This window comes from Sciurus carolinensis, chromosome 12 (genome assembly GCF_902686445.1).
Source record: "Sciurus carolinensis chromosome 12, mSciCar1.2, whole genome shotgun sequence".
In the NCBI taxonomy this organism is placed as follows: Eukaryota; Metazoa; Chordata; class Mammalia; order Rodentia; family Sciuridae; genus Sciurus; species Sciurus carolinensis.
Window position 1 is genome coordinate 105,371,244 of NC_062224.1, and position 27,857 is coordinate 105,399,100.

The 27,857-nt window shown below is 40.5% G+C and overlaps 1 protein-coding gene and 1 non-coding gene across 2 annotated transcripts in view; one reads left to right on the top strand and one right to left on the bottom strand.

Annotated features, from left to right (window-relative positions):
- The first annotated feature begins 275 nt into the window (after positions 1 to 275).
- Positions 276 to 381, top strand: LOC124962548 (U6 spliceosomal RNA). Its single transcript, XR_007104550.1, has one exon. It is a non-coding gene; the product is annotated as a U6 spliceosomal RNA (small nuclear RNA).
- A 12,928-nt stretch (positions 382 to 13,309) lies between these two features.
- Cep350 (centrosomal protein 350) overlaps positions 13,310 to 27,857 on the bottom strand; it is a 144,478-nt gene continuing 129,930 nt past the window's right edge. The window contains exon 38 of the mRNA XM_047520182.1: positions 13,310 to 17,194. Within this exon, the coding sequence (XP_047376138.1) occupies positions 17,030 to 17,194 (165 nt within the window). The 3' untranslated portion in view covers positions 13,310 to 17,029. The remainder of the gene's footprint in view (positions 17,195 to 27,857) is intronic.

Genomic DNA, 27,857 nt, shown 5'->3' on the forward strand with positions numbered 1-27,857 from the left:
TTCCTGTGGTCAATTTCCTGGCTCTCCAAATGCCACCAGGCAGTCTAGCCCCGGCTTTCCTGTCTCCCTGTCTCCATTGTGGCACAACCAGGCCAAAGTCCTCTTTCCCTCCCGCCCAATACAACAGCAGGCCTGCGGCCCCTCCTCTGAAGACACCTGCTTCTGTCCACACCCCTGCTTTCACAGCTCACCCAGCCGTGTCACCTCCCTCTTCAGCAACGGCTTCTCGCCTCTTCCTTCTGTGTCACACTGGCCCCCTTAAGGTCCATCCTCCAGTGCTTGCGTGGCAGCACGTACACTAAAACTGGAACAATACAGACAAAATTAGCACAGGCCCTGTGTAGGGGTGACATGCAAATCCGTGAAGTGTTCCACATTAAAAAAAAAAATCCATTCTGCCCCAAACTTGATCATGTCACGCTCCCACTCCAAGGTGGCATGTACCTCCATAAATGCCAAGCTGCTACCTGGGCTTCCAAGGTCCAGCTGATAGAGGCCAGTCCAAGCTTCTCCCGTCTCCCTTGCTCACTGGTCTTCCTTCTCTCCTCATCTTCAGCCTGCTGCTCCCCTGCCTGGAATGTTCTTCCATCCGACCATTTCATTCTCAGATCACTCAGGCCCCAGCGAGCGCTGCCTTCCAGGAAGGCTTTCCCAACTCTCCTTCCAAGGGGCTCCTGCTCCACTCCGGGTTCACCACGGCTCTTCTGTCTTCTCAGCCCTCCCGTCCCTACCCGGGGCCTGCTGGCTTGCACACAGTCCATCCGCTTACTCTAGAATGTGAGCTCTCAGAACAGGGACCTTGATGTCCATTTTCTGTTGGGACCCACAGTGCACAGCAGAGCACCAGGAAGCGGTTGACCCTTGTGGAGTGAATGTGTGAACCTGGCCCTGGGGCGGTGTTGCCTAATGGTGGCCTTTACTTATGAACGCTGTGTATTTTTCCCCACGCCCTGATCATGTCACGAAGGGCAGGAGCTACTCTTCCTGGGCAGTGTGAACACCTGGCTAATGCATGAGTCCAGGAATGATGGCCTCCTCTGGGGTGCTGTTAAGGCTGGAGGAATTGCTCATTGGGGAGCTGGTGGACACATGGCTATGACTGGGGCGGAGGGAGCAGGCAGAGCCTGGAGAACTCCGGTCACACAGGAGCTCAGGAAGGGAGTTGGTGCGATGATGCAACAGGCCAGCAATCCCCGCTCAGTACACCTTTACAGAGTCACAAATTTTGCCAAGAAAGTCAGCCATTCCGGACACATTTACACATGGCAAACACTGCTGTTGTGAAATGCAAAGCCACGTATTTCCCCACTCCTCCTCCCTACCCGCTGAACCTACCTTCAAAAGCTGAACATTCCGGACACTTGCTTTGTGAGTCTCCTTTACCATTCGAGGAAGACATCGCAACACTGGGTTCTGGCCAAGGAGACACGAGGGGAAGTTTGCCAGGGACTTTTTGTTTGTTTATTTTGAATGCTTTTGCTGTGCTGGGGATGGAACCCTGAGCTTGGCAAGCACCCTACCTGTGAGTGGTACCCCCAGCCCCGCCAGGGACTTGTAAAAACACTTTTCTAACTTTCAAAATTATTGTTTTGCTTTTTTTTCCCCCTCTGGTGAAAATATATTTCATTTTTACTTAAATGAACATTTCAACACATGAATTTTCTAATGTCATTTTTTTAAAAAAATTTTTAGATGTTGACAGACCTTTATTTTTATTCATTTATTTTATATGCTGTGCTGAGGATCAAACCCAGTGCCTCACATATGCTAGGCAAGGGCTCTACCACTGAGCCACAACCCCAGCCCCTAATGTCAATTTGAATGAGTTGTCTATTGTAATTTCTGGGAATAATTTTCCTCTAGTTAAAAGAGAGACTGAGGAAAATAGAAGTCCCCCGCCTCCCTTCTCTCTGTGCCCTTGTCGTGTGAGGGTAGGGTGTTTGGAGTTGTTATGGGTACCTGACCATCTGAGGGAGAGTTGACCCAAAGCCCTGACATTTCAGGTCACTGACCACCTGGCTGGCTGGTCTGCCTCTGAATTCCTTTTATTTGAGAAGCACAAACTCCTAGCATTGATGCTTTAAGTGTTTTATTACTTGCAGTTAAATGCTTATTAGCTGCTATAGATCTTCTCAGTAAAATTTATTTCTCATAATGGTTATTTCACGCTTTGGGATCCTTAGATTTTTTTTTGGGGGGGGTGAGATTCCAGGGATTGATCCCTGGGGTTCTTAACCACTGAGCCACATCCCCAGTCCTTTTTTTTTTTTTTTTTAAGACAGGTTCTCACTAAATTGCTTAAGACCTTGCTAAATTGCTAAGGCTGGCTTTGAATCCACCTGCCTCAGCCTTCCATACCGCTGGGATTATTGGCATGTGCTACCACGCCCAACTCTTAGCTTTTTTATAAGCAAAAATGAAGAAACTAAAATGACTTTATTTTCAAGATTATTGAGGGCCCTCATTGAAGAGCAAAATTTTCCAGTGGTTCAAATTCTTCATCAGAAACCAGCAGATTCAATGGAGGCACTTCCGTGTAGAGGTAAATGAGGCAGGGAGGGGCAGGAGAAGGAAAGATGGTGAACTGAGACAGACATCATTACCTTATGTTCATGTATGAGTACATGAATGGAGAGAATCTACATTGTGCACAACCATAGAAACGAAAAGTGCCCCATTTGTGTACAATGAATCAAAATGCAGTCTGTAAAAATAAAATAAAATTAAAAAAAAAAGAAACCAGCAGATTCTCCTGTTTTCTATTCTGGGTCTCCCCAAATAATAAAAATAATACAAACACATTTTTAAATTTCAGTGCTGGGGTGAATCCAAGACCTGTGCATGCTAGCAAGCGCTCTACCACTGAACTGCATCCCCAACTCCAAATACTTTCTAAGAAAAACCCTCGTGTCATGTGTATTTTGGGCAATTCTGCTTTCAGGAACTAGAGTTCACAAAATAATGATCTCTAAAGTCGGATACCAGGATTCTAGAATCTTTAAGCTCACCAGGAATTCTTTCTTTCTTTCTTTCTTTCTTTCTTTCTTTCTTTCTTTCTTTCTTTCTCTCTCTCTCTCTCTCTCTCTCTCTCTCTCTCTCTCTCTCTCTCTCTCTTTCTTTCTTTCTTTCTCTCTTTCTTTTTCTTTCTTTTTTCTTTTCTTTTCTTTCTTTTCTTTCTTCTTTCAAGTCCTAGGGACTGGATCCAGGGGCACTCTGCCACTGAACTTCATCCCTAGCTGTTTTTATTTTTAATTTTGAGACAGGGTCTTGCTAAATTGCCCAGGTTGGCCTTGAACTTGTGATCCTCCTGCCTTGGGCTCCGGGCACAGTCACTGGGATTACAGGACTGTGCCATCACACCCAGTTCACAAGGGACTTTTCGAGTAAACCCCTCTTCTGCTCCTTTCTACAGAAAGTGAAGAAGAGCAACCTCGAGACTTTCAGTAGGAATCTGGAGTTTTAATTCCCTTTGGCTCATTGGATTAATGGTCTCAGAATAGTAACAATAGCATTGACAGACCAGTTAGGGAAGTTATGTAGATGATTATTATTTAAAACAGTATTTTGGCTGCACCTAAAATGGGTCACCACTTAATCCTCTTTGTGTTATGGAAACTAAGATCCTGGAATGTGTCAGGAGAGGGGTTCCGAGTTTCTTGACTGCATTCCAAAGCTGGGGAAATGAGTTGCATAAAATGTGTTTTTAAATAGTATTTTTGCTCAAAACAGAGGCACAAGAAAATCTGACACCTACTTGCAAAAGAGGCCAAAATTATGACAACAAAAACATTCTAACAGGAAATAGAAAGCCAAGAGAAAGAAACCTGGCCTCCATGGCATAGATCAGGTTGACACACTGAGGCCATTGGTTAGTGACACAACATGACAATTCTTTTCCCCACACTGTCCATCTACTGTCAAGTGCAATCTTTAATCTTTTTTAATACAAAAAAAAAAAATCATTGAAGTGTATTGGATTTTGTTAAATACACCACTTCAATTATGCATGACAGCAAAGCTTTTTAATTAGTTTTTTACTTAAAATGAAAAATATTTAGACTGAAGGGTGTCAACCAAAATTTGCTTAATTTCAACAGACAATAGTATTGGAACAGTTTTGAGGTTATAAGAGGAAGGGGCATATCATTCTATCAAAATGTCCCTGTGCGGCACTGAGCAGAGAAGAAAATGAAGACATGATGAAAACATCCTTTGCAGTGATGCTTTTAATTTTGGGAGCAGGAATATTAATCACTATCAAGGTGATACTTGTTAATAGCAAGCAAAAAAAAAAAAAATTAACAAGCACACACAAAGTTGATTTCAGCCCTGTTACCAGTGGGCCATTATCCCACTTGCCAGAAGTATCCATTATTGACATCACATTTCAGCATTTTTGTTCTCATTTTACCTCTGTATTAAAAAATATATGCCATGTCTTGAGTCATTAGCTACTGACTTCCTGTATTACTCAGGGTTCCCCAGAGAAACAGACCAATAGGATGTGTATGTGGTACATGTATGTTTATGTATAATCATTTGTGTATAAGTATGTATATGTTGTATACATACATATAGGTCTATATCTATATAGATATACCTAATTTACATGTACATACTGCAATGGTTTGTGTTCCCAGAAAAGTTCATCTACGGGGAACTTTGTCCCCAGGTTGGTGATATTGGAAGATGGTGTGGAAGGTCATTAGGACATTGGGCACATGTTCACAGAAGGTACTTCTCATGGAATTCCTTGACAGTTCTTGAGAGGGGATTGTTTTGAAGCCTGAGTTTGACCCAACCCTGAGTTGCTTCTGGTTTTAGATATAATCACTTACTTGCTGCCACACAGGGCTTTTGCCATTGCAGGAAGTGATGCAGCCAAGGGGTGTCCTGTGCCACAGAGCCACAGAGTGCTATGCTGTTTGGACTTAGAACTTACAGAACTGCAAGCTAAATAACCTCTTCTTCCCCTTCCCTTCCCCTTCCCCTTCTTCCCCTTCTTCTCCTCCTTCTTCTTTCAATTCTTCTCCTCCTCCTCCTCCTCCTCCTCCTCCTCCTCCTTCTTCTCCTTCTCCTCCTCCTCCTGCTCCTTCTTCTCCTCCTCCTTCTTCTTCATAAGTAGCCTGTGTCTTGTATTTTGGTATAATGACATAAATCCGATTAACACACACACACACACAATTGACTGAATGGTTGATTTTAAGGAATTGGCTCAGCAATTGTAGGGCTGGCAAGTCTAAAACTTGCAGAGCAGGTGGGCAGGCTGGAGACCCAGGTAAGAGCTGATGTGCAGCCTGAGTCTGAAAGCAGTCTGGAGGCAGAATTCTGTCTTCTTTGTGGGACGACAGCGATTTTTTTCTCTTTAGGTCTTCAACTGATTGGATGGGGCTTACCACATTATGGAGGATAATTTGCTATATTCAAAGTACACTTATTTAAATGTTAATCTCATCTAAGAAATATCTTTGCAGAGACATCTACTCTGGTATTGTGATTCAGCCAAGGTGGCACATAAAATGAACCATCACGTGTCCTGACATGGTGGATGCAGACCTAGCTGATACTTTCCTTGCCTTCCCCTTCCTCCCAATACAGTGACACCATGATAATCAGTGTTTACATTATTGTAACTATAAATGTCATTCATTGCTGAGCCAACAAGTGTACCATGATTGTTACACGGTTGTACAGTACTTGGTTTTTCTTCATTTTTTTCACTATTCACCCATCTTTGAACCTATTACTAGGTCTTTCCTCTCCCTTTCCTCGTGTGGTTAAGAGCATCAGGGCATCTGTCCCCTTCCTGCTGCTGCTGGAGCCTGCGTGCTACCCCTGGGCCTGCAAGACGGCTTGCATCCTGGAGTTCCCCAAGCCTTTCCTGGGCGGAGTCTGTTTGTCTTCATTTTTCATGGTTTGCTTGGGGAGTAGTAAGGGTTTTGCATATATTCTGTCTTCATACTCGGTTCATAGTTTGGCCAAATGTACACTTTGGGTGAAATTTTTGAAAATGTTGCTCTATTTTGTTAAGGCCTCCAGTGTTGCTGTTCAGGACATTAATGCCATCTTTATTCCCAATCCTTTACATGTTGATATTCTCTTTGTCTCTTAAGAAACTTTTGGAATATTTCTTCACCCAGGGAACCCTGACATTTCACAAAGATGCACCTTTGTGGGGTCTGCTTTCACTTATTGGGCTGGAGCCATTTCTTCCACCTGGACACCCGCATCTCCCTCCGCCATTGTTGGGGATTAACCCAGGGGTGCTCTACCATTGAGCTACCCGCCCACCCCCAGTCCTTTTATTCTTTTTATTTGAAGACAGGGTCTCACTCAATTGCCCAGGCAAGATCCCAGAACTTGGGATCTTCCTGCCTCAGCTTCCCGAGTCTCTGGGGTCACAGGTGTGCATCCCCATGCCTGAATATAGAATATTTTCTTGAACAATTCCTTCATCTCTGTTCTTGTTAGATATCCAATTAATTGAATGTTAGATTTCCTGGATTGTTTCTCTAATTTTATCTGTTTCTTTCCTCTTTTTATCTTTTTGTTTTACTTTGGAGAAGATTTTTCTCAACTTTGTTTTCCAACTTCCTACTGAATTTTAAATTATGGCTCCCATACTTTTAATTTTCAAGAGCATGGTCGGGTCCTGACTCATTACTCTCTGAGAACATCCTGCTCCTCCTTTATTGGATGCAATATTGTTTCAGCTATATGGGCATTTTCGCTTGGTTCTGTTTTTATCTGAGGATTTTAATTATAGTTTTAATCTCTTGTGGTGTTTCTTCTGTGCTGTGCATTGCTGTTTCATCATAATTCCTGCTTTTTTCTTTTTGGTTTGGTCTCTATAGTGGTGGCTTCCCTCAATGTCTCAAAATGACTGGCTATTTGTTCATATACGGATGATGCACAATTTGATGAGCAGCTCAGTTTTGACTGAGTTGCACTGAGTAAGCATCAGGTAGCAGCCGACCTTTTCTGTGGAGGACACTCTTCAAATGTTAGTAATTATAGGTCTTTCCTATGAGGTCATTTAGTTTCTCCAGAGGAGGGTCTCTCAGTCGCTTCCTGGGAGAGAGGGTTGTGGGCAAGCCTAGTTGAGTCCCTCCCTCCAGCACTCAGACTTGAACTCAGTCCTTTTTTTCCATCCTTCTGGCCATTCTGGGCACCAGGGATCATGTTCCCACCACTGAGTGTGTCACAGACATGGGCATTTGGCTCTTTTTAACAGAGAACATCACCATCGTCTGAGGCAGGATGTCCCCTCACCACAAAGAACCTGAGTCATACCAGTGGGGTGCATCCACTCCCACCGCTTCCTGAGTTACCCCAGCCCTGACAGGTCAGTCAACAAAAGCAGTACCACATAACAGGAGGAGAAAAAGACATCACTGTATGAATTTGGGCCTTGCTGCCGGCAGGAACATTACACACCGCCTTGTCACAGTTTATAGTCTGGCCATGAATAAGGCCTCAGGAGCCTGCAGGCTGACAGTGGACTGCCATAGTTCAGACGCCCAGGTGCCACCCTTGGCTCCTGTGGTACTTGGCATCATTGCCATTGCAGAGGTGGTGACATCTCCCCTGGGAAACTATGCTGGTACAAATCTGACCGATGCCTTCTTCTCAATTCTTTTGTGGGGTAAAGCTCAGGAACAATTTGTGTGCATGCAGTATACTTGTACTACACTCACAGAGACACCTCGGTTCCCCTGCAATCGGCTCCCAGGGGCCAAGGTTAGATCCACCGCAAGCTGGCTTCCCTCAGAAGCACCTGTCATCCACTCTATTGAGGACATCCTCCTGCTGGCCTACCGCATGCAGGCTGGGTTTGGGCCACCAAGGCTAAAAGGACCAGGGACCTAGTCAATAACTGCAGTTTCTGGGAAACACATGGGCCAGTAGCCAAAATAACATTCCTAACATGATTACACAAAATCTTGTTTAACAAGAAGGCTCCCACTGACAAGAAAGGGACTCAAAAACTGGCAGTTCTATCTGGCTGGAAAGTTCCGCATCTGGTATTTTTTGGCCCCTTTTGTCAAGTTCCCCCTTGAGGTGGACACTTTTAACTGGGGCTCCAACAACAGTAGGCCCTCCAGGCCATGCAACACACAGTGACACAGGCCCTGCCATTGGGGTCAGTGGAGCTCACTGACTCCAGCCCTTGCAGATTGGAACCTGTGACCAGGTTGCACCGGCAACTTGAGTTTTAGACACAAATTACCTGAGGCAGCCACCAGACAAAAGCACCTTCAACTCCTAACCTGCTACTGGGCCCAGCTACAAACAGGACCTGATCACTAAAGCACTGAAGGTGATCAAGATCTAAGCAAGTGAGTCCTCACTAGTAAACCAGGAAGGGCTCAACAAAGCTCCATCATTAAACAGATGTGGCACGCTCAGTCTAGAGCCCCCTGGGGCACAAGGTTGGCCAACTCTGGAGCACAGTAACTGCTTTACTGGAGGAGGTTAAACAGCCCTGGTAGGTTCCCACCTCTCCAGCAATCAAGTGGGGGCCCCAGTTCAAAGATGTTCCAGCTGATGGTACAGCTGGTTCCCAGGTGGGTCCTTGAAACTCAAAGCTGATAAGGACTACCGGGCTGCTGCAGTCACCCACTCAAGATGGCCACCTTTTAACCACGGCTGAGAACACTCTGCCTGATGTGGTTACATATACCTACAGACATGAGCTGTTACAGCTGGGCTAGCTATGCGATCTCGTACCTGACAAATTAACTGAACCACTAAAGGCTCCCCTGAATGGGGACAGGGTCTGTGACAACAGCTTGTGAGCTGAAAAGAAAAAAGAAATAACAACCACCAAACCTATTCATTACTCATATTACACCCATAACAAGGAGTTATTCAAAAAGATAAATTGAAGAGCTAACCTAACTTATGCTCAGCAAATTGCTGTGATTACTGTTGGGCCCACCACAGAACAGAGTCTCTCTCAGATACAAACATGGATCAATCATAAGGACTCCCCCTAGGAGACTCTAAAACCCTCCATATAACATAGTTGTGTGACTCCTGCCAATGTGTGCAGGCCATACTGTGCGGACAATTCTAGACACATCAAGCAAAGCTTAGCCCCCACCATGTGACGCATTAGCCATGTCAGACTGCTAGTTCCCATCACAGTTTGCAGCAGGGGGTTTGTACTGCAGGTTTGAGACTGCCATTCCAGTGGGCCATAGGGGCACAGATATGACCACTGTCGCTTAAGAAAGACATCTCTGTCACATGTTCAAATATCCAGACGGATTCCAATCTGAGCCAGACACCATGTTCACAGCCCAAGCAATACCACAATAGATGAGCTCCTGTCACATAAGGTGAAATTTTCCTTCTAACCCCTACCCCTACTACCAAAAAACGGGGTGATAAAACGGTGAAACCAACAACGATACAAAGGCCAACAAGAAACCCAACCCACTAAGGTAATCCCTGCATAACTAAAGCCATGCAGATGTTAAACATCACACTCCAGCAGGAGAAAAACACTAGACTGCGAACACATGTTGAACTTGGAGGGGTGAAGGTGGTCCCCCAACCAGGCTGCGCCCAGGATCCCACCCTCGGTGTACCCAAACTTTTTCTTTCCTCCCAGCATAATTCACTTCCCTGAGGGAGATATGGTTGGGGCTGCAGCTGCACCACAGTGGGTCCTTCCGATGCCATCTTCAGGTGCCTCCCTCCTGTGGGACCCTGAAAGCTTGGGGAAGGACTGCACACATCGGAGCACAGTGTCCGGCTGGTCGTGCTCAGGACGCCTACCTCCTTAACACAAGTGGGTAATATGATGGGATACGTCAAGTTCATTTGAGATGTGGCTTTCCTACTCAGGATGGATGACTGGGATTGAAAGTTTTGGGCCAGACCATGGGGCAGTAGATTCCCAAGGAAACAGTGGACAAGAGTATCTTTGTCTTGGAGATTTGTGGAGAGGGAGGTTGGTGGGAATGCTATCTTTTCCCTCATTCTACGGAGTCTGGCATGACACACTGTCCCTGGCATGACAACACCCTGATAAGAATTAGCACGGCTGTAGCGAGAGTAGGTCGCCTAACAGTGCTGGCCTTGTCCTCCCAGGTTGAAGTCCTCGCACCCCACACTCCCATCCTCATGACGAGGCCATGACTCGCTGACTTGGAATTTCAAGACCAGCAGACTCACTAACTCACCGAACAAAGTGGTGATGGACAGCAGAACAGCTCTCACTCAGCTCCGGCTGGACGCCTGTTGCTGTGCATAGATCAGCAATGCAGGGAAAGTAGAAATGGAGCTGGACAAGACCCACACTAGGGGAGGCTTCAGCCGTACACCTGGCAGGTCCCCAGACTCACTGTTTTGCCTCTTTGGGTGCCGTAATCCAGGTATATGGGAGTCCTGGTTGAGGCTACCTTCTGGGGAGGTCTGATCATCCTCCTGGGTCTGGTTCTCCTAGGGACCCTGGTAAAATGCTATCTTAAAATGACAGGGAGGCCCTACCAGAAAACTGCATCCACACAAGTTTTTTAGGCCCCATCTGACCAGGCTGTGCCTCCCATTTGGGGTGGGAAATTGTCCTCCTGGATTTGATGTGCTGTGTCCGCCATCTCAGTGCGTGTGTGCATCCACACGTACACAGCAGGGAAAGACAGTCCTGTGCAGCTTCCTGCCCTTCATGTGAGGACAAGCCTGGGGCCCCGAACACTCCTGATCAAGAGTCCTACCACCTGTGCTGGGCGCATCTCCTGAGGAGTAGCTTTCCCTGTTTCAGACTCAGAGATGGTGCTCTTTCTTCATAAGCGCACACATCAGTGGCTTCAGCCTGGCCCTACTTCTCCACCTTTTCAACCTCATGGAGGAGAGAAGAAGGAATGTCCTTCCATGGTAGCACCCCACTGGGCCATGTTGGGCATGGAGTGGAGCTGCTGGCCATGGGGCCCTGAGGGAACACGAGGGGCGGGATCTAGCGCGCTCTCTCCCCTCTGGCTGGAAGTACGCACTGTGCCCCTTAAGCCTGGCATGAGTTTCTGTTCTAGGCGACTTTGAGTCATGCACTGGGCTCTTCCCTGGGAGGTGCTTATCTGCCTGTTCCCTTGGCGGTACACCTGGTCACCCAGGGCATGGTGAACCAATCTCCGTGCTTTGGACTTCGTTTCTGTGCGGCCAGTGCCTCCAATTTCTGAGCTCTCCTAGGCTTCGTCGGGCACTGGCTTATTTCTCCTCAGTATTCTCTTTGGTAGGCACTCACCATGGTATTCTCACTGTTGGTCTCACTGAGGAAGGCAAGAAGAAATAATAATTTAAAAAAATAGGCAGAAAGGAGACATAAGGGAAGGGCAAGGAAATGAAATTTAATTCAGAAGTTCCACAAACTTTCCAGGCCCCTCACTCCCTAAGGCCAGTGACTCCCAAATTCCTGGGAAAGCTAGAAATCCATTCACTTATAATTACCTTGAGCACTATTAATTAAACCCCCAATAATAGCGAGAGGGGGGAAATGATACAGGGGTGCTTTACCACTTAGCGATATACCCCCAGTCCCTTTTTTTTTTTGTTTTTGGAAACAGGGTCTTGCAACCTTCTGAGACTGCCTTGAATTTGTGATCTTCCTGATCATGCTTCTGGGTCATTGGGATCACAAGTGTGCACCAGCATGCCTGGCTAAGAGATACGATACTTTAGGGGATGTTCCAGTATTACCTACTGATCAGATAGTAAGGACCGCGTCAGCCTGAGGATCCTGAAATTAACAACCATTTTGAGATCACCAGACTGATATTCCCACATACCTCCCCATACCCGTGCCTCACCAACTCCTTTAAAAGAAGAGCTGGGAACCCCCAAAAGACAGCTCTCACTCTTGAGATGGCTCACATTCTCCCTTGAATGTTTATCTGATTTCCTAAATAAACCTTTGTCTGTGCCCCTGAATGGCATGTGCTGAGGTTCTTTTCTGTCTTGTAAGCCAAGGACCCTGCTGGTCCCTAGTTCAAGTCCTCTCTTCAGGGGCTCCGTGGATTCTTCTCTGGAGACACCTCTTCTCCCATGAAATCACCATTCTTGTCTGTTATGTCAACTGTCATCCTCCCATCTACCATTTTCATATATTTTGATTCAAGATTACAGCTATCTGGTCTTTTTTTTAAGATTCAATCATTACTATTGTGTCCTTAACACCAACCACAGATTCTGGCACATGGTAGGAATATCTGCTCTTCATGAGTTGAAGAATTAGAATCTGCTGCCATTTGGGGTCAGTGGTTTTCTGAGAATTTCCTTACTGTTCACAGCTGGGTAAGGGTTAAAGGTGTAGCAGCATGACCATCAGGAGGCATCTAGAATTTAGGTTAAAGAGTAGTTGCTTCTTCTAATCGGTTGAACCAGAGGTGATTCATTTTTTGCACATTTCTGACCTTGGAATTCTTTCATTCTTCTACACATCTGCCTCCATTCTCCTCTAAGCTCATTTCCAGAAATAAATTATACCCTCCGCTGCCTAGTCATCCATTGGCTGCTCTTCTCTGTGGCCCACTTAATTATGCATGACTTTTCCATACATGTTATTTTGGGAAGGGTGAACAAAATTCAAGTCTTTGTGAGAAATGGCATCTGCCATGAATTAGAAGAAGCCCATTAATGTTAGAAACAAAGTAATAAACTGGGTGCAGTGGGCCATGCCTATAGCCTCAGTTAGTTGGGAGGTCGAGGCAGGATTGAGTGAACTCAGTTAAAGGCCAACGTGGATGACAGAGCGAGATCCCCATCTCAAAAAACACGAAGTTGTTAAGTTACCAGGGAACTCTCTCCTACCCTTTCAGAAGATAGTCTATAACCCTGTGTTTGCTTCCTTTGCAGCACTTGTTACAGTTTGTCATGCACTGCTTTTCAAATTATTATTTTTATTTTTTTGCAAGACTGGGGACAGAACCCAGGGCCTCACACGTGAGGCAAACACCACTGAGCTGTATCTCCAGCCCCTTACGTTATTTTTCAGTGATTTGCTTTCATTAGACTCCAAGTTCCATTAGGCCAAGAACCATGTCTGTCCCCTTTGCTATATCCCTAGCACTCAGTAAACACAGGGCCAAGAACACCGAAGTGGTGTAAAATGAAATCTGTGGAATAAGTGATCATCTGTCAAAGTGATGACACTACTTGTATGCAGCATGAACAGCTCACCCAATCCTACTGCCCAAGTCTGAGTGCCCTGCAACCCAATGAGAAATCAACAAGAACTGAATTGTCTGAGAACTCCTTTTCTGAACTTGGTTTCTGAGCGAAAAAATGAACACCTGACATGAAATTAACTTATAAATCAGTTTATTTACAGATTTTCTTTTCTTAAAGTACATTTTAGTTAACAAATCTATTTACACAGGTATACATGGGAATTTCTCCCAGTTATTTTACAGGTCATACTTACAAACCACACCCCAAGTCTTCTGTGCAGAGCTGCACTGGATGTGACTATTGGCTGGAAATGCCCGATGACAGGCGATTTACACATACACAGTAAACGGGTTTATTTTTCATGTCTGCACAGTACAGTACACACGAGGAGGCCAAACCTCCCAGAGAATGCTTTGCAATGTGTTTACCAAGAAGGCTTTGCAAAGTCCAGAAGGAAAAGCTATTAAACATAGGTTAATTAAAATGACAGTACCTCCTTTACATCAGTTTACATTTTTCTTCACATTTTTATAATACAAAGATATTTTATTGAATTGCTGCACAACCAGTTTAAGATGGTTTGTAAACATGTAAATTCCTACAATTTGCATTAAACATCATTGTAGTTTCTATCGCTTGCTCTTTGAATTAATGTTTTATTCACTAGTATTTTTAAGGTAGTAAAAGGAAGATGTAAGTTTGAATTTCTTGCAGAAAAGTTATGAGTCTCTAACGCTGTGCTACAGAAATTCTTTTGCGAGTACACACTTTATTCAAGTATTGCAAAAAGCTAAGGCCACTTTTTTTCAAGACAAGAAAGTGAACAAAATTGTTTTTTATCAATAATAGGCCACAACACTCTGATGAGCAACGAAATCTCTTTTGAAAGATAATTTCTCAGAGACCTGTAGTCACAGAAGGAATTTTCTTTTCTTTTAGGTAAAAGAAAAACAAATTACCTTCCTTATTAACTACTTTTGAGCTCTTCCCACTTTTCCCTAGAGTAAAAATTCCTGTTTAGACCTGAAGAGGGAATCTATACCCTGTACTTATTTAACCCAGAGTCGACTGCCCTGGAGAGCACAAATTGTTTTGGACTCAGAAGTAAATCTGAAGCCTACATGTTGGTTACTACTAAATTCTGATAGTGCTATTCTAAAAGATATTACTGCTGATGCAAAGATCTTTTTCTTAGAGGAATTATGAAGACCGAAAGAGGATGGGTTGTGGGGATAAGGAGCGAAGACTAGAAAGAGGGACTCTTTAGGTTCTTGGTTAAGAGGCAGAGTTTGATTAAAAAGATCCCAGTACGGAACGAGCGGCTGGGTATTCATGTTTACCATTCCTAACCCTAGCAATAAACCTACTTCAATTAGATCCAAATAATTAAAATAATAAGAAATCTGTTCATTATAAATTCCTTTGTTCTCTGCTCCCAAACTATGGATGATCATTTCTAGCAACAAGACGGACTCTCCTGCCTCTCTTCTGGAGCCCAGGACTCTTGGGTGGCGGAGACAGCTGGCGGAGGGCAGGACGCCAGTGCTGCGATCTTGGCAGCATTTCTCCCCGGGACCCCAAGTCCACACTGCTGCCGCCATGGATTTACAGCAGCACTCTTCTCCTTCCCTGGAGTCATAATGTCATAAAGAGTAAAAGATAAACTTTTTTATTAAAAACTGACTTCAGGTCCAAATAATGAAGATGTAGAAAAACAACTAGATTCCTATTATAGTACTTTGATACTCATTTATAAAAAATTTACAGCAGCTGTAGTTTCAGTATTATAAGGACAATGTGATCCTACAAACAGCCAAAAGATGCTGATACGATGTTTCTGTTGCCAAGTAACCAAAGTGGAAAGAAATGTCTTTGCTTTTCCTTGGCCACATGAAAATAATATTTCCACACTACTGGTTAATAACCCCGAGAAACCTTTGCTTCTCTTAGTCACTTTGCTCATTATGGCTACAAGACTACAGCTCAACATCAAAGGCCCAGAAGAAATGCTGGTAATACATCAATCTGAGCACTTCCCCAGACCCAACCACAATATTTCAGTGCTTTCCTTATTTGTCAAGAGCTATCACACCAGTCACTGTGCAAAATGCAAATATTCCAATGATTACTTCAGGAAGTTTCTTGTAATGACAGGGTGAAACCGAAGATGAACGGATGTGTGCATAGTGAGACACTTAAGACGTAAAGGCAAGTGTGGAGGAAAGATGCAGAAATGAACAAATGTGCACACTGAAAAGATTATACCATCTTTGGGGTTTTTCTAACACATTTTGAAGCTAGAACATTCCAGGATATTTGTTAACTATGAATCCAGTGGATGTTTTATACCATGCTTCTAATCAGGACCTTCAAGGTTAAGGCATTTACATTCACGCCTAAGATTATCCACATTCTTCTAGATTACGTGAAGAGGGAGGGGACTGATTCAGAGGAACCAGGCAGGAAGGCAGGTACTGAGGTCCCAGGAGAGCATCTTGTATGCTCGAATGTAGCAGCTGGAGTCTCGATTTGTTTCAGATACAGGTAATAGTTGTGAGAAGCAATGCTGCGAGAGAGGCAGAATTAAATTTTACAGTGCCTTTAAATCATTTATTCCATTCCGGTTACTGCAGGTGATCTTGGAAAAGCTCATCTTCTTTTCAATGAATTTAACTGACTTCTTCCATATATGTATGGGGTTTGTTAAAACCATAGGTTTCCTGTGCAAAGACTATGAACCATAGAAGCTTCAAGACAGAGATTTAACTATTACGAGAAGAATTCCACTTCTGAATAGGGATGCACATTTTCAACTTAATAATTTATCTTAAAATAAATTAAAAAAAAGTTCCATAGAGCAAAACAAGCACACAAACTACAGACAATATCTTTTTGTCTTTGGTGCACACACTCATTTCCTAAATCATTCAAGTAACAGCGTCTCTGACTTCTTGGGGAGAGATGGGAGTTGAAAGTTTGAAGGCCAAAATGAATTATTTCCACTTTTGCCATGCCTGGATGCCTGAGATGGTCCTGAGTATCTGATTCTGGGAGCAGCTGGTAGAGGTTCAGGACGAGTAAGAAAAGTGCAGGGGTAAGACAAGGGGCAGAGGAACCAGCCCTGCAGCAGTCCTTTGAGCCAGTCTTCAGTGGGGGCATTTCTCTGTTTTCATGCCCAGACAGGAAACATAAGTATATGCAAAGGTTTACAGTTCTTTAGGTGGTGCTCAGAAAGCAAGGCTACCATTTATTTCTGTTAACTTCACAGTCCACTTGGTGCTGCTCAACTGCAATAATGCAAGGAAATGGTCTTCAAAAAGCAATGGAATAAACTTCAGAAAGTGAAATAGGCAGACACTAAACATGCCTATTTTAGAAGTGGTTAAGAGTTTAATACTGTTTAATACTATAATGTCCATTTATGACTTTCATGGTAGGTATAGACCAGGATTACATTTCAAAAATAAATATGATGGATTGATCTATATATCTTGCTTGCCTGACTGCAGACTCAAGGAGTGACACCCTTGTCTAAGCTCAGAGGTACGTCTGGTGTTCTCAGCCCTCTTCAGAGATCTAGTAAGGGTGCTAACAAGAGGTATAGGGTTACACTGTCTCAACATCAGGAGTGTGACCCTGCCCATCAAAAATAACCAAGTGATCCAGTGGACAGTCTCTAAAGGCAAAGGCTGTAATACCAGATATACTGCATTGTCTCATGAGTTCTAAACCAGCAGTCCATAAGAACAGTTGCAAGGTCCGGAAGCACTCTTGCTATGATGGAGATGGGGTGTCTATCAGGAGGCAGAAAGGCCCAGGACTCATGTTAGCACTCAGTGTTCAATTTATTTGCAAGATGTCACACAAGTAGCATTCTCCCCTGTTTTTCACTGATCTGATTCAGAACATCAATAGTATCTTTGATCAAGGTCTCAAAGATCCCATCCGCCAGCTGCATCTTCACACACAACTCGTCCTCATCATAGTTCACCCACTGTGCCTCCTCCTCATGGAGTTCCTGTACCTAGAGTTTAGAAGACAAAGAAGTTGGAAAATCCTGGTCACACACAAGTTAGGAAATTAATTTTGTTTGCTGACTTTGTAGTCACATCACAGCCCAAGGAAGTAAGTCAGAGAAAAACAGTGATTTATATGCTATTGTCAATATTCCTTTTAAAACTGCAAAGAGCTTGAAAAACTCAAATGCAGAATAAAATAAAAATGGCTTCAAAACTACATTTCAATTTGACAATATTCCTGTATTTTATAGATATTACAGATTTTAAGTATGTTGTCTATGCTAATAGAATGATATATGCACAGGAATTTGAGAGGAAAAGATGACAAAAGTTAGATACAAGAAATTTATAATTCTGAGTATATCCAAAACAAATACTGCATGATTCTAAATTGATAACATTTAATATTCATTAGTATATTTTAAAAATGTAATACTGCTTGAGTTTATTTTTTAAAAAATCACTGTTATAACACCTGCTCTTTTTGCATTTTATAATTTGGGAGTTCCTAGTTAAGTGAAAACTAATCAAAATAGAAATAATGGTTCAAGATGTATTGCTTATTTATAATACATTTTAAAACATGACTTTACAAAAAGAAATGTGTTAGGTTTCTTATACATTCTAAGTGGGATGGAGGCCAGGTATAAAGTAATGGCAAACCTTGATCTAGTCACAAATTCAGCAAAGTTAATTTCTGTGATAGGGGTCCTAATCATAAGTCTAACCAAGCTGGAAAGTGATAACAAGATCTTGGTTTGCACCAATCATAGTTTCATCTCAAAAAAGGCAGTGTGGGGAACTAGTACTCTGGTTTCATTATAAGAAAATGAGAAGACTTGGGAGAAAGAGACCACATCATCCTGAGATGTGAGAGAGAGAGAGAGAGAGAGAGAGAGAGAGAGAGAGAGAGAGAGAGAGAGAGAGAGAGAAGAGGAGGAGGGGAGGGGAGGGGAGGGGAGGGGAGGGGAGAGAATGTGTTATCCAACATGTTACCCTTAGCTGGGGCTGACAAACGTATTTCAAGGTGCTGTCATATTCCTTCTTTTTGAGGACCGCTGTTTGAGGGGTATGTACATATTCAGTCCTCTGTTTCCTAATTTATGCTCCACAGAACAGATGGTGCCATCAAAAGGGGGTTCTACAGCCAAATAAGTTTAACAGAACTCCCTCTGGGAGATTTACAATGTACTCACCAGTAAAGAGAGGTCACCAGTAAAGACACTTGTTTAACTCGTGTTTCCTAGATTTACTTCCACAGGATTACGTTGTGTGGATGTGTAAGCAATACCTACCGACCCACCAAGAGACTGAAGGGAGCTATAAAAACAACCTGACACATCTCAAACTGGTGATGAGAGAACTGGTTTGGGAAAGCTGAGGAGGGTATGCACAAATGACTTCATATCCTCAGTAAATCTGTTTGCCCAAAGTTGCACTGCTTACGGCTGGGGATGTGGCTCAGTGGTTAAGTGCCCCTGAGTTCAATCCCCAGTACCAAAAAACCCTCAAAAAACCCCCAAAACAAAACACAACAAAAACAAAATTTAGGGAACAGTATTCTAAGGAAAATCTTTTCACACTTGAAAAAAAGAAAGAAAAGGAACAGTTTCTTTCTCAGTGAGAACTATATGATGTTTCCCTTTCTGCTCTGGTTATCAGAAAGTTCAAAGCCAAACTTGTAATTTCAATGATAACAATGAAGGAATTTCTAAGTTTGCAAATCTGTCTCTATTTTTTATTTCTAGTGCTCAGAGTCTATCAAACTCTATTACACATATACTCCTGCAGAGGTGTGTGTGTGTGTAAATATAAAGCATGTAAACAAATAAATTACATTGAAGTCAGACTAATGACAACTTCCTTTCTTTCTTTTCTGGAGAAATGTGGTAAACAGAACACACAGGCTGATTTCGGCAGGCAGATGCCAGGGTCTTATACCAGCCCTTGGGAACAAGATGGGGAAAGAGAAAAAAGGTGTTAGGTGGATCTTCACTTTTTGACTAAAGGACAGCTGTAACCTGGAAGGAAGCCTCTGCCTGGAGGGCACAGGAGCTTTCCACTGTACTCCCATTCGAACCTGCTTCTATTCCATTACAGCAATTACCACACTGAAATGTATTCTGTGTATCTACTCTCCCACTAGGGTGTGAGCTCCCCAAGAATTCTTTGTTTATTTACAATTTCCTAGTGACCAGGACAGTGCAAACAGAAGATGCTACATAACTATCCAATATACAGATATTTTATTGAATACTGAAAGGATGTCTTTGATTTTAAACAGTTTGAGGTTTACTTGTTTTTTTGGTACCAGGAAATGAACCCGGGGACACTTAAGCACTGAGCCACATCCCTAGCCCTTTTTATTTTGAGACAGGGTCTCGCTAAGTTGCTTAGGGCCTTGCTAAATTGCTGAGGCTGGCTTTGAACTTGTGATCCTCCTGCCTCAGCCTCCTGAGTAGCTGGGATTACAGGCATGTGTCATTAGGTCCATCTGTGAGCACTGTATTTGAAGAGGAACACTAATGAAGAGATGATAATGCTGAAGAGACTCAAAATCACATCAGACGTGAGAAAGAATATCAATATTTTAATAGGGAGTAAAGACCCAAGTGAAACATGATAGGTTCTTCAAAAGGGTATAGAAAACTGTAACTGTGTGAAAACCAATTTAGGCTTACCATGAGAAACAGCTTATTAGTGATAAGCAAAAATTCAGCAGCTGACAAGAATCTTAGCAGATCACAGATTATAAAGAGGATTCAGTCATTAGGTGATTTTGTAACAGGTTTTGTCATGTTAAGTGCAATTATACCACTAGTAGGAAGATTTTCTAAGGCCATTATATATAAAGGACATAAAAAAGTTGGTCTAATTACTTGTTAATCATCACATATCATATATACTTTGATAATTCACTACTAAAAATACCTCAAATTCTTAGTAAACTTAAGATGTAAATTATTGCCTTTGTTTGTGAAGGGGTTAATGACAACTAGAGCTGGGGGAAAGATCTTTCTTTTCTGTTAGCAGAGGTATTTACATCTAAAAATCTCTCTCTGTATTCCAATCACTTCAAATAAGGACTAAACACATGTCAGCCTAAGCAACAATCAAAATATGTATTTTCTTAATCTGAAAGAAGCAACTGTTTATTAAGAAATGTTTGGTATAATAATTAATCACATTACAAGAATTTTAAAAGGGCAATTAAGATTTAGTTTGATAAGGGCTGGGGTTGTGGCTCAGTGGCAGACCCCTTGCCTAGCAAACATGAGGCACTGGGTTTGATCCTCAGCACTGCATAAAAATAAATACCTAAAATAAAGGTACTGTGTCCATCTACAACTAAAAAAAAAAAAGCTTTAGTTTTATAAGAGAATCACAGCTCATGATCAAGTGAGATTTATTTCTGTGATGGAAGGATAGTTTTATATATTAAAAAAAAATCAGTAAATATGATGTCACATTAACAAAATAAAGGATGAAAATCATATGATCATGTCAATAAATGTGGAAAAATCATCTGACAAAATTCAACATCCTTTTCATGATATAAACTCTGAAGAAATTAGAGGTAGAGGGAATGTACTTCACAGTCAAGGCCCCACATGATGAACCCAGAGCTGTAAGTGAGAGCTCTTCTCTCAGATCAGGGTGAGATCAGGAGACACACTTACCACTTCTCTTCAACACTGTACTAGAAGTCCTACCCACAGCAACTAGGCAAGAGGAAGAAGTGAAAACGTCTCTATTTACTGATGACATGATCAGAAGAACTAAAGATCCACCCAAAAAACCCTGTGAAAACTGATAAACAAATTCAGTACAGTTTCAGGGTACAAAATTCAACCTACAAAATTTCTATACACTAATAAAAGAAATTAAGGAAACGATCCCATTTACAACAGAAACAAAACTTAAATGTATATTTAATCAAGGAGGAGAAAGATCTGTAAGTTGAAAATTATAAAACACTGATGAAAGAATTTAAAGAAAACACGAATAAATGGAAAGATAACCCATTTTCATGACTGGAATAATGTAAAAATGTCCATAGTACTCAAAGCAATCTATAGATTCAATACTATCCCTATCAAAATTCCAATATCAGTTTTTTTCACTGAAATAGGAAAAAAAAATCTTTAACTCATTTTGTTGCATTGTTCCAGATGTGGAACATCTATAAAAACTTAAATTGAGCAACAAATATAGCACTTATAGTAACTTTGAAATAATTATCATGTTTGTAGAGGTCTATTCTTTTGAGACAATAGGGTAATTAGAATGTTTTAAAATATTTTAAAATTCATTTTGAAAATGGCCCAAACTGCTTTAAAAGTTACTTCTACTAAATGTTCAACTGACTAAGATACTATGTGGATGAACTGATATAAAATATAAGAAATGCATTCATGAAAGTATCATTTTATTTTGGGGAATGCACTATATTTCAAATTATTAATGGTGGAAAATACCTGTCCTATAGATGGGATACTGGGACAATGTATACCTCAAAGTAATTTGCAGTGTACTACCATAGACATTCTGGGATGCAGAAATGAAACCCACCTGCCCCATTCTCAGTTTGTACATCAAAATTCATCTTTGCCCCTCTCTATCCTACCTTGAGTTCTAAGAGGCTGACTGTTAAGGACCAGGTTTTCTCTCTGAACTTGCCCAATGGAAGGCACTTCCAGAAATGAGACAAGAGTACTTATTCTCCACGATCCTATGTCACAAGCCACAAATTGGCTGAGGCTGAAACTCTACTGAGAGACAGAGTTTTTGCTGCTTCGGCACTCTTGTTTTGTTAGTAGCTGATGATAATAAGGTGGGTAATAAATGCCACCTTCTGTTGGTAATCTGTGGGTATTGCACCATATCTGGTTAGTTTCCATAAGCTATAGACAGTGTAAAGAACTAGCATAAATAGTTCTCTATGCTAACTGGATGAAACATGGGTAATATGATTATCAGATATTATGGACAGAATTTGCTAAAACGATTTATAGGAGAGAAGCCCATAAGACTTGGTCATGATTCTGGGCACTGTGTGGAGTTATAAGGATGTTGCTATAACTTTGATTTGTTTTCCTGAGAAAGTGTTTAAGAAGGACCCAAGGATGATCTTTTTGCCTGGGAGTCAGGTAGTTCTACAAATGCTTGAAGTGGTAAAGAATCAACAATCATGCTTTTTTTCCAACAATTTATTAACTGTTTATGACTTGTTGGCATACCTTTGAAATATCGGATTACAAGCTGCAGACACCATGAGGGAAAACAGACCTTAAAAGTCTCCTCTGAAACTGACAACACGGAAGAAAAATCAAGGAAGAGGGCCAAATGATTATAGGTTTGATACAAATAATGAAATCCTCATTATATTATAAAATGATTAGGGAATAAATGTGACTTTGTTGATATGAACTATGATACGGTAGAACCCCTCAGCAAAGTTCAACAATGGAAAGAGCAGAGCCTCAACCAAAGGTAGTGGAACCTATAACAATTTCAGTGGTGGGGTGGATAAACATGACTGCTTGGTTTCCAAACATTCCACTTCTATTAGAGGTTAAAAAATGGTATTGGCCTTTTCTCACTCAAATAATTGAGATGTATATTATAAATGCATGGATTATTTAATTTGTGAACAAAGACAAGACTGATATCATAAATTTGTTGGATTTCAAGAAATATCTGTGTACTACATGTGATGATACTATATTGTCCCAGTATCCTATTCATAGGATAATCTGTATTTCAAACTTAATGATAATAAATATATAAGCTCTAGATTATGATTTCCAATCCATTTTAAAGCACCTGTGTCAATGTTGTTAAAATATCTGTAGAGGACTGGGGAGATAGCTCAGTTGGTAGAGTGCTTGCCTCGAAAGCACAAGGCCCTGGGTTCAATCCCCACCACCGCAAAAAAAAAATAAATAAGTTAAATAAATAAATAAATAAATATCTGTAGAACTAAAAACTTGAGGCTTGAAGGTTTGAATCTATACAGAATCACAAGACTCAAAGTAGCCAAAACAAACTGGAGCAGGGAAAAAGCCACAAAGACAGAAGCATTGCATTACCTGACTTTAAAAAAAATTACATTAAAAAATAAAAAAATTTAAAAACCAAAAATACATTATAAAGAAACTGTAATAAAAACAACATGGTACTGGCATAAAAACAGACATACTGACCAATGGAATAGGATAGAAAGTCCAGAAACAAATCCACACATTTACAGGCAGTTGATTTTTGCGGGGGTGAGTGGGGAGTGGGTGTGTACTAGGGATTGATGGTCAATTGGTTTTTGACAAACGTGCCAAGAACACATGAGGAGGAAAAGACAATTTCTTCAATAAATAGTGTTGGGAAAAATGGTGATCCACATACAGAAAACTGACACTGATACTATAAGTCCTGATACTATTAGAAGAAAAAAGAGGGGGAAAATTCTGTAAAATTGGTCTGGCAATGATATTTTGGATTTGATCCCAAGAACACAAAGCAAATAAAAACAAATGGGATTGCATCAAACTAAAAAGCTGCTTCTGTTCCACAAGGAAATGATTAACCAAGAGACAAAACATAAAATGGGAGAAAACATTTGCAAGCCATGCGTCTGATAAGGGGTTAAAATTCTAAATATATAAGGAACATCATTCACTCAGTAAGAAAACAAAAACCTAATTAAATAATGGGCCAAGTATCTGAACAAACATCAACTGATGCCCAATAGGTGCATACAAAAGATGCTGAGCATCATTAGTCATTAGGGAAATGCAAACTAAAACCACAATGAGATATCACCTCACACCTGTTAGAATAGTTTTTATCAAAGAGTTCAAAGACAGAGGGCTGGGGGTGTGGCTCAGTGGTAGAGGACTCTTGCTTGAACTTCAGACTCAAACATGTGATTGCCTAATCAATATTGTCACTTGGATGTCTATTAGATATCTCAAGTTAAACATGTTCAAAAGAGAACCTGTGTTCTCTTGGTTTTTTTTTTTCCTTTTGAACTACAATATACAAATATTGCTTATAAATAAAATTTGGAAAACTCTTGGAATATGTTTAAAAAACAACAGCAAAAGAAGTCATAGCTGCAAAATTTTCAGAATTGAGTAAAGATATGAATTTTATAGATTCAGTAAGCACAGTGAGTTTAAAGCAGGATAAATAAATATATCCACATCTAAACACAACCAGAGGAATTATAAAATACGCACACTCATAAAATCTTAAATGGAAACCCAAAAGAAAAGACCAATTCCCTATAAAGGACTACGCGAGTAGATTTCTTAAGAGCAAGAAGAGAGGTCAGATTACAATAAAAGAGTTAACTTTCGAACCACTCAAGAAAAACAATGATCAAATTAAAAACTCTCCACTCAGTTGAAATATCATTCAAAAGCCAAGAGTTGAAATAAAAACCTTTTCAGATAAATACATGGTTTACATGAAAGACCTAAAGTTAATGAAATACTAAAGTATGCACTTTACAAAGATGGCAACTGAGCTCATAAAGAAGGAGAGGGAGGCAGAAATAATGGTTTCCATATTATTTTCTACCATATTCCATATTCGTGAAATATTTCATAATTAAACATGTAAAAGAGTTAGAAAAATGGTAGAAAAACTGCCAATGAAATTTGAAAAAGAAAAAAAAAAAAAAAAGCCAAAATTATAGAGGGCAAAATTCTTCTAGTTAAGATGAAAAGAACTTGATAATAGCTAGTACTGCAAAGGTGAAAGTCATCGTTCCTGGTGCTGTTTAGTGTATACAACTGGAACAGCTTTTCTCGAAAAAGATTTGGCAACACATACAAACATCTTAACATTCTGCATATACCTTAACAGCAATTCTTTTTAGGAATATCTTAAGGAAACTACTGTCAATACGTGCAAAGATAAATCATAAGATTTATTGTAACAGTTTAAAAGAGCAAAAACATTACTGACTGGTTAAATTAATAACACGTCTACTACATGGACTACTGTACTTCCACACAAAAAAATTAGAATAAAGTTGTTTATTTAAACTTGAGAACTACTGCTCACATACAGTGACTTTTAAATAATATAAAATACATTTAATGTTAAGGCAAAATGTCCACATTTTGTTAGGTAAAAAAATTATATTTCAAAAATAAAACTATAATCCCAGTTTAAAATTATTCTCTCTATAAGAGACTCAAAATCTATATACAGAAATATTAACAGTTATTCAGGTAGTAGGATTATCATGCTTATTTTCTTTTGATTAACCAGAATTTGCTAACTTTTTAAAATGACCATGGCTATTTTATATATTTGAAAAACTTTTTAACAATTTCAATTTTTGAAGAGTATTTTTTGTTGTACCTAAGGAAAAATTTTTGTTTTATGTATTATAAAAAAATAGTTGTTCTAAATCTCATTTCCTCCAAAATGAGAGTTTGTAAATGATAGGTCCACCAAATCTAATAGTAAGAGAGGAGGCTAGTTTACTTAGCATTTGTTAATAATTAGCTCAAGAAGTTATTGTTATCATTTCACTAAACATGAAGATTACATGAATGGTGTGAATGTACATTGTGTACAACCATAAAATTGAAAAGTTGTATCCCATTTGTGTACAATGAATCAAAATGTAGTCTGAAAAATAAACTTAAAAAAAAAAAAAGAATGAGTTCATGCAAAAAGTTAACATACATAGGTCAACCCTCAAGGTTGGAAAAAAATTTATAACCATTAAAGGGAATTTTATATAATACATATTTTATTATTGTTTACCAATTGCTAAATCTCTTCAATTCTTATGCACAGGCATTACCTCACTTGAGCTATAATAATCTTATACTTGCACGAGAAAGATTTTGTTTAATATTTGAGAATTCTCTGATAACTACTGGAGAAATGTCTCTGCTTAGCTGACTATTTGGCATTTGCTGAAAGTCTCCACTGTCAGGGTACAATACCCTGTTTTTGGTACATTTTTTTTTTTTCAATTGAGGTAAAAGTTATATGATTCCAGAGCATTTTAATTTTTACATACTTCAAATCAGAGTGTGGCAGTCTGCACAAAGTTTGAAATAAAGGCAAGAAAACTGTCTTCACAGAATAAAACAATCAACAGAAATTATCACAAACAATAGATGAAAACAGGAATGTCCAAAGTCCCTTAAGAGACTGAACTTTTCCAGGTTAGCAAGTTTTGGCTATAATAATATTCTATTTTAATCTGATACAACTTGACTTCAATCACATAAAAAAATCACTCCTCTTTTATTTTTCCCCACATATACACTGTTATTGATGTCATAATTTAGATATTTTTATTCTGCTTATCCACTAACATATTTTTATTTTTTATTATTTTTAATTTATTTAAAATTTTTTTCCATACATGTACATAGGGTAATAATATCTGTCTCATTCTACAGTCCTTCCCATCCCCACTGCCCCACTCCTCTCCCAACTCCCCTCTGTATAATCCAAAGTTTGTTTTTGATACATTTAATAAAGAGCCATAGATTTATTTGCTTACTACTCACTTCTTATATATATTACTTGTTATTTCTGGTTAATAATCAAGTCTGAAGATGGCTCCAAATTGCTGCCCTGCCCACTTCAATATATTTAATCCTTCCTAATCCTTCCACTGTCAAAATAGCATTTTTATAATCTCATGAAGTGAAAGTCTGGAACTAGCTGAAAGTCTTATGTATTAAGTCTTTGCCTCGTATGTTATTTTGAACTGTATGCTACCTATGCTAGTTTCTTACTTTATTTTGACATGTGCTCAAGATAAATTTATCTAAGGCATTTTACTTTAATACACCTAAGCAGCCACTTTTCACCTCTAATACCTTCTTGGTATCTTTGTTCCTTCCTATTATTGTTTCTTTTGAAGCACTCCTCTATGAATTTTTTTTTTAATTTTATGATATTGGGGATTGAATTCAGGGGCACTCCACCATTGAGCTACATCCCCAGTCCCTTTTAAAATTTTGTTTGGGGACAGGGTCTCCCTAAGTTGCCCAGGCTGGCGTTGAACTTATGATTCAGTCCTGCTTCAGTCTCTAGAGCAGCTGGCATTATAGGCATGTGCCACTGAGCCCAGTTCCTCCATGATTTTTAAAAACTGCAAATCTAATCTTATAATTATTCATGCTTAAGCTCCTTGCTTTCAAGATAAAATCCCAAACCCTTAATATTGCTTAAAAAAGTCCTGCACGATACAGATTCTCCTGAACCTTTCTAGCTTACCTTAAGCTACCTCCTCCCTCTCCAGCTACACGGACGCTTTGTGGTCTTTCAACTGTGGTTTGCTCTCCCTGAGTCATTCTTGTCTCTACCACAGAGCTCAGTTAATGCTTATTTTTCTTCTTATTTTTTATTGTACCAGGGATTAAATCCAGGGGTGCTTCTTAACCACTGAGCCACATCCCTAGCCCCTGCTTTTTAAAGACAGGATCTTACTAAGCTGCTCAGAGCCTTCCTAAAATTGCTGAGGCTGGTTTTAAACTTTTGATCCTCCTGCCTCTGCCTCCTGAGCTGCTGGGATTACAGGTGCGTGCCACTGTTTCCAGCAAAGCTTATTCATTTTTAAGATTTGAGTTCAATGTCATTTCTTCAGGGAAGCCTGCCTCAGGATCAGTTTCTTTTGGTTTATGC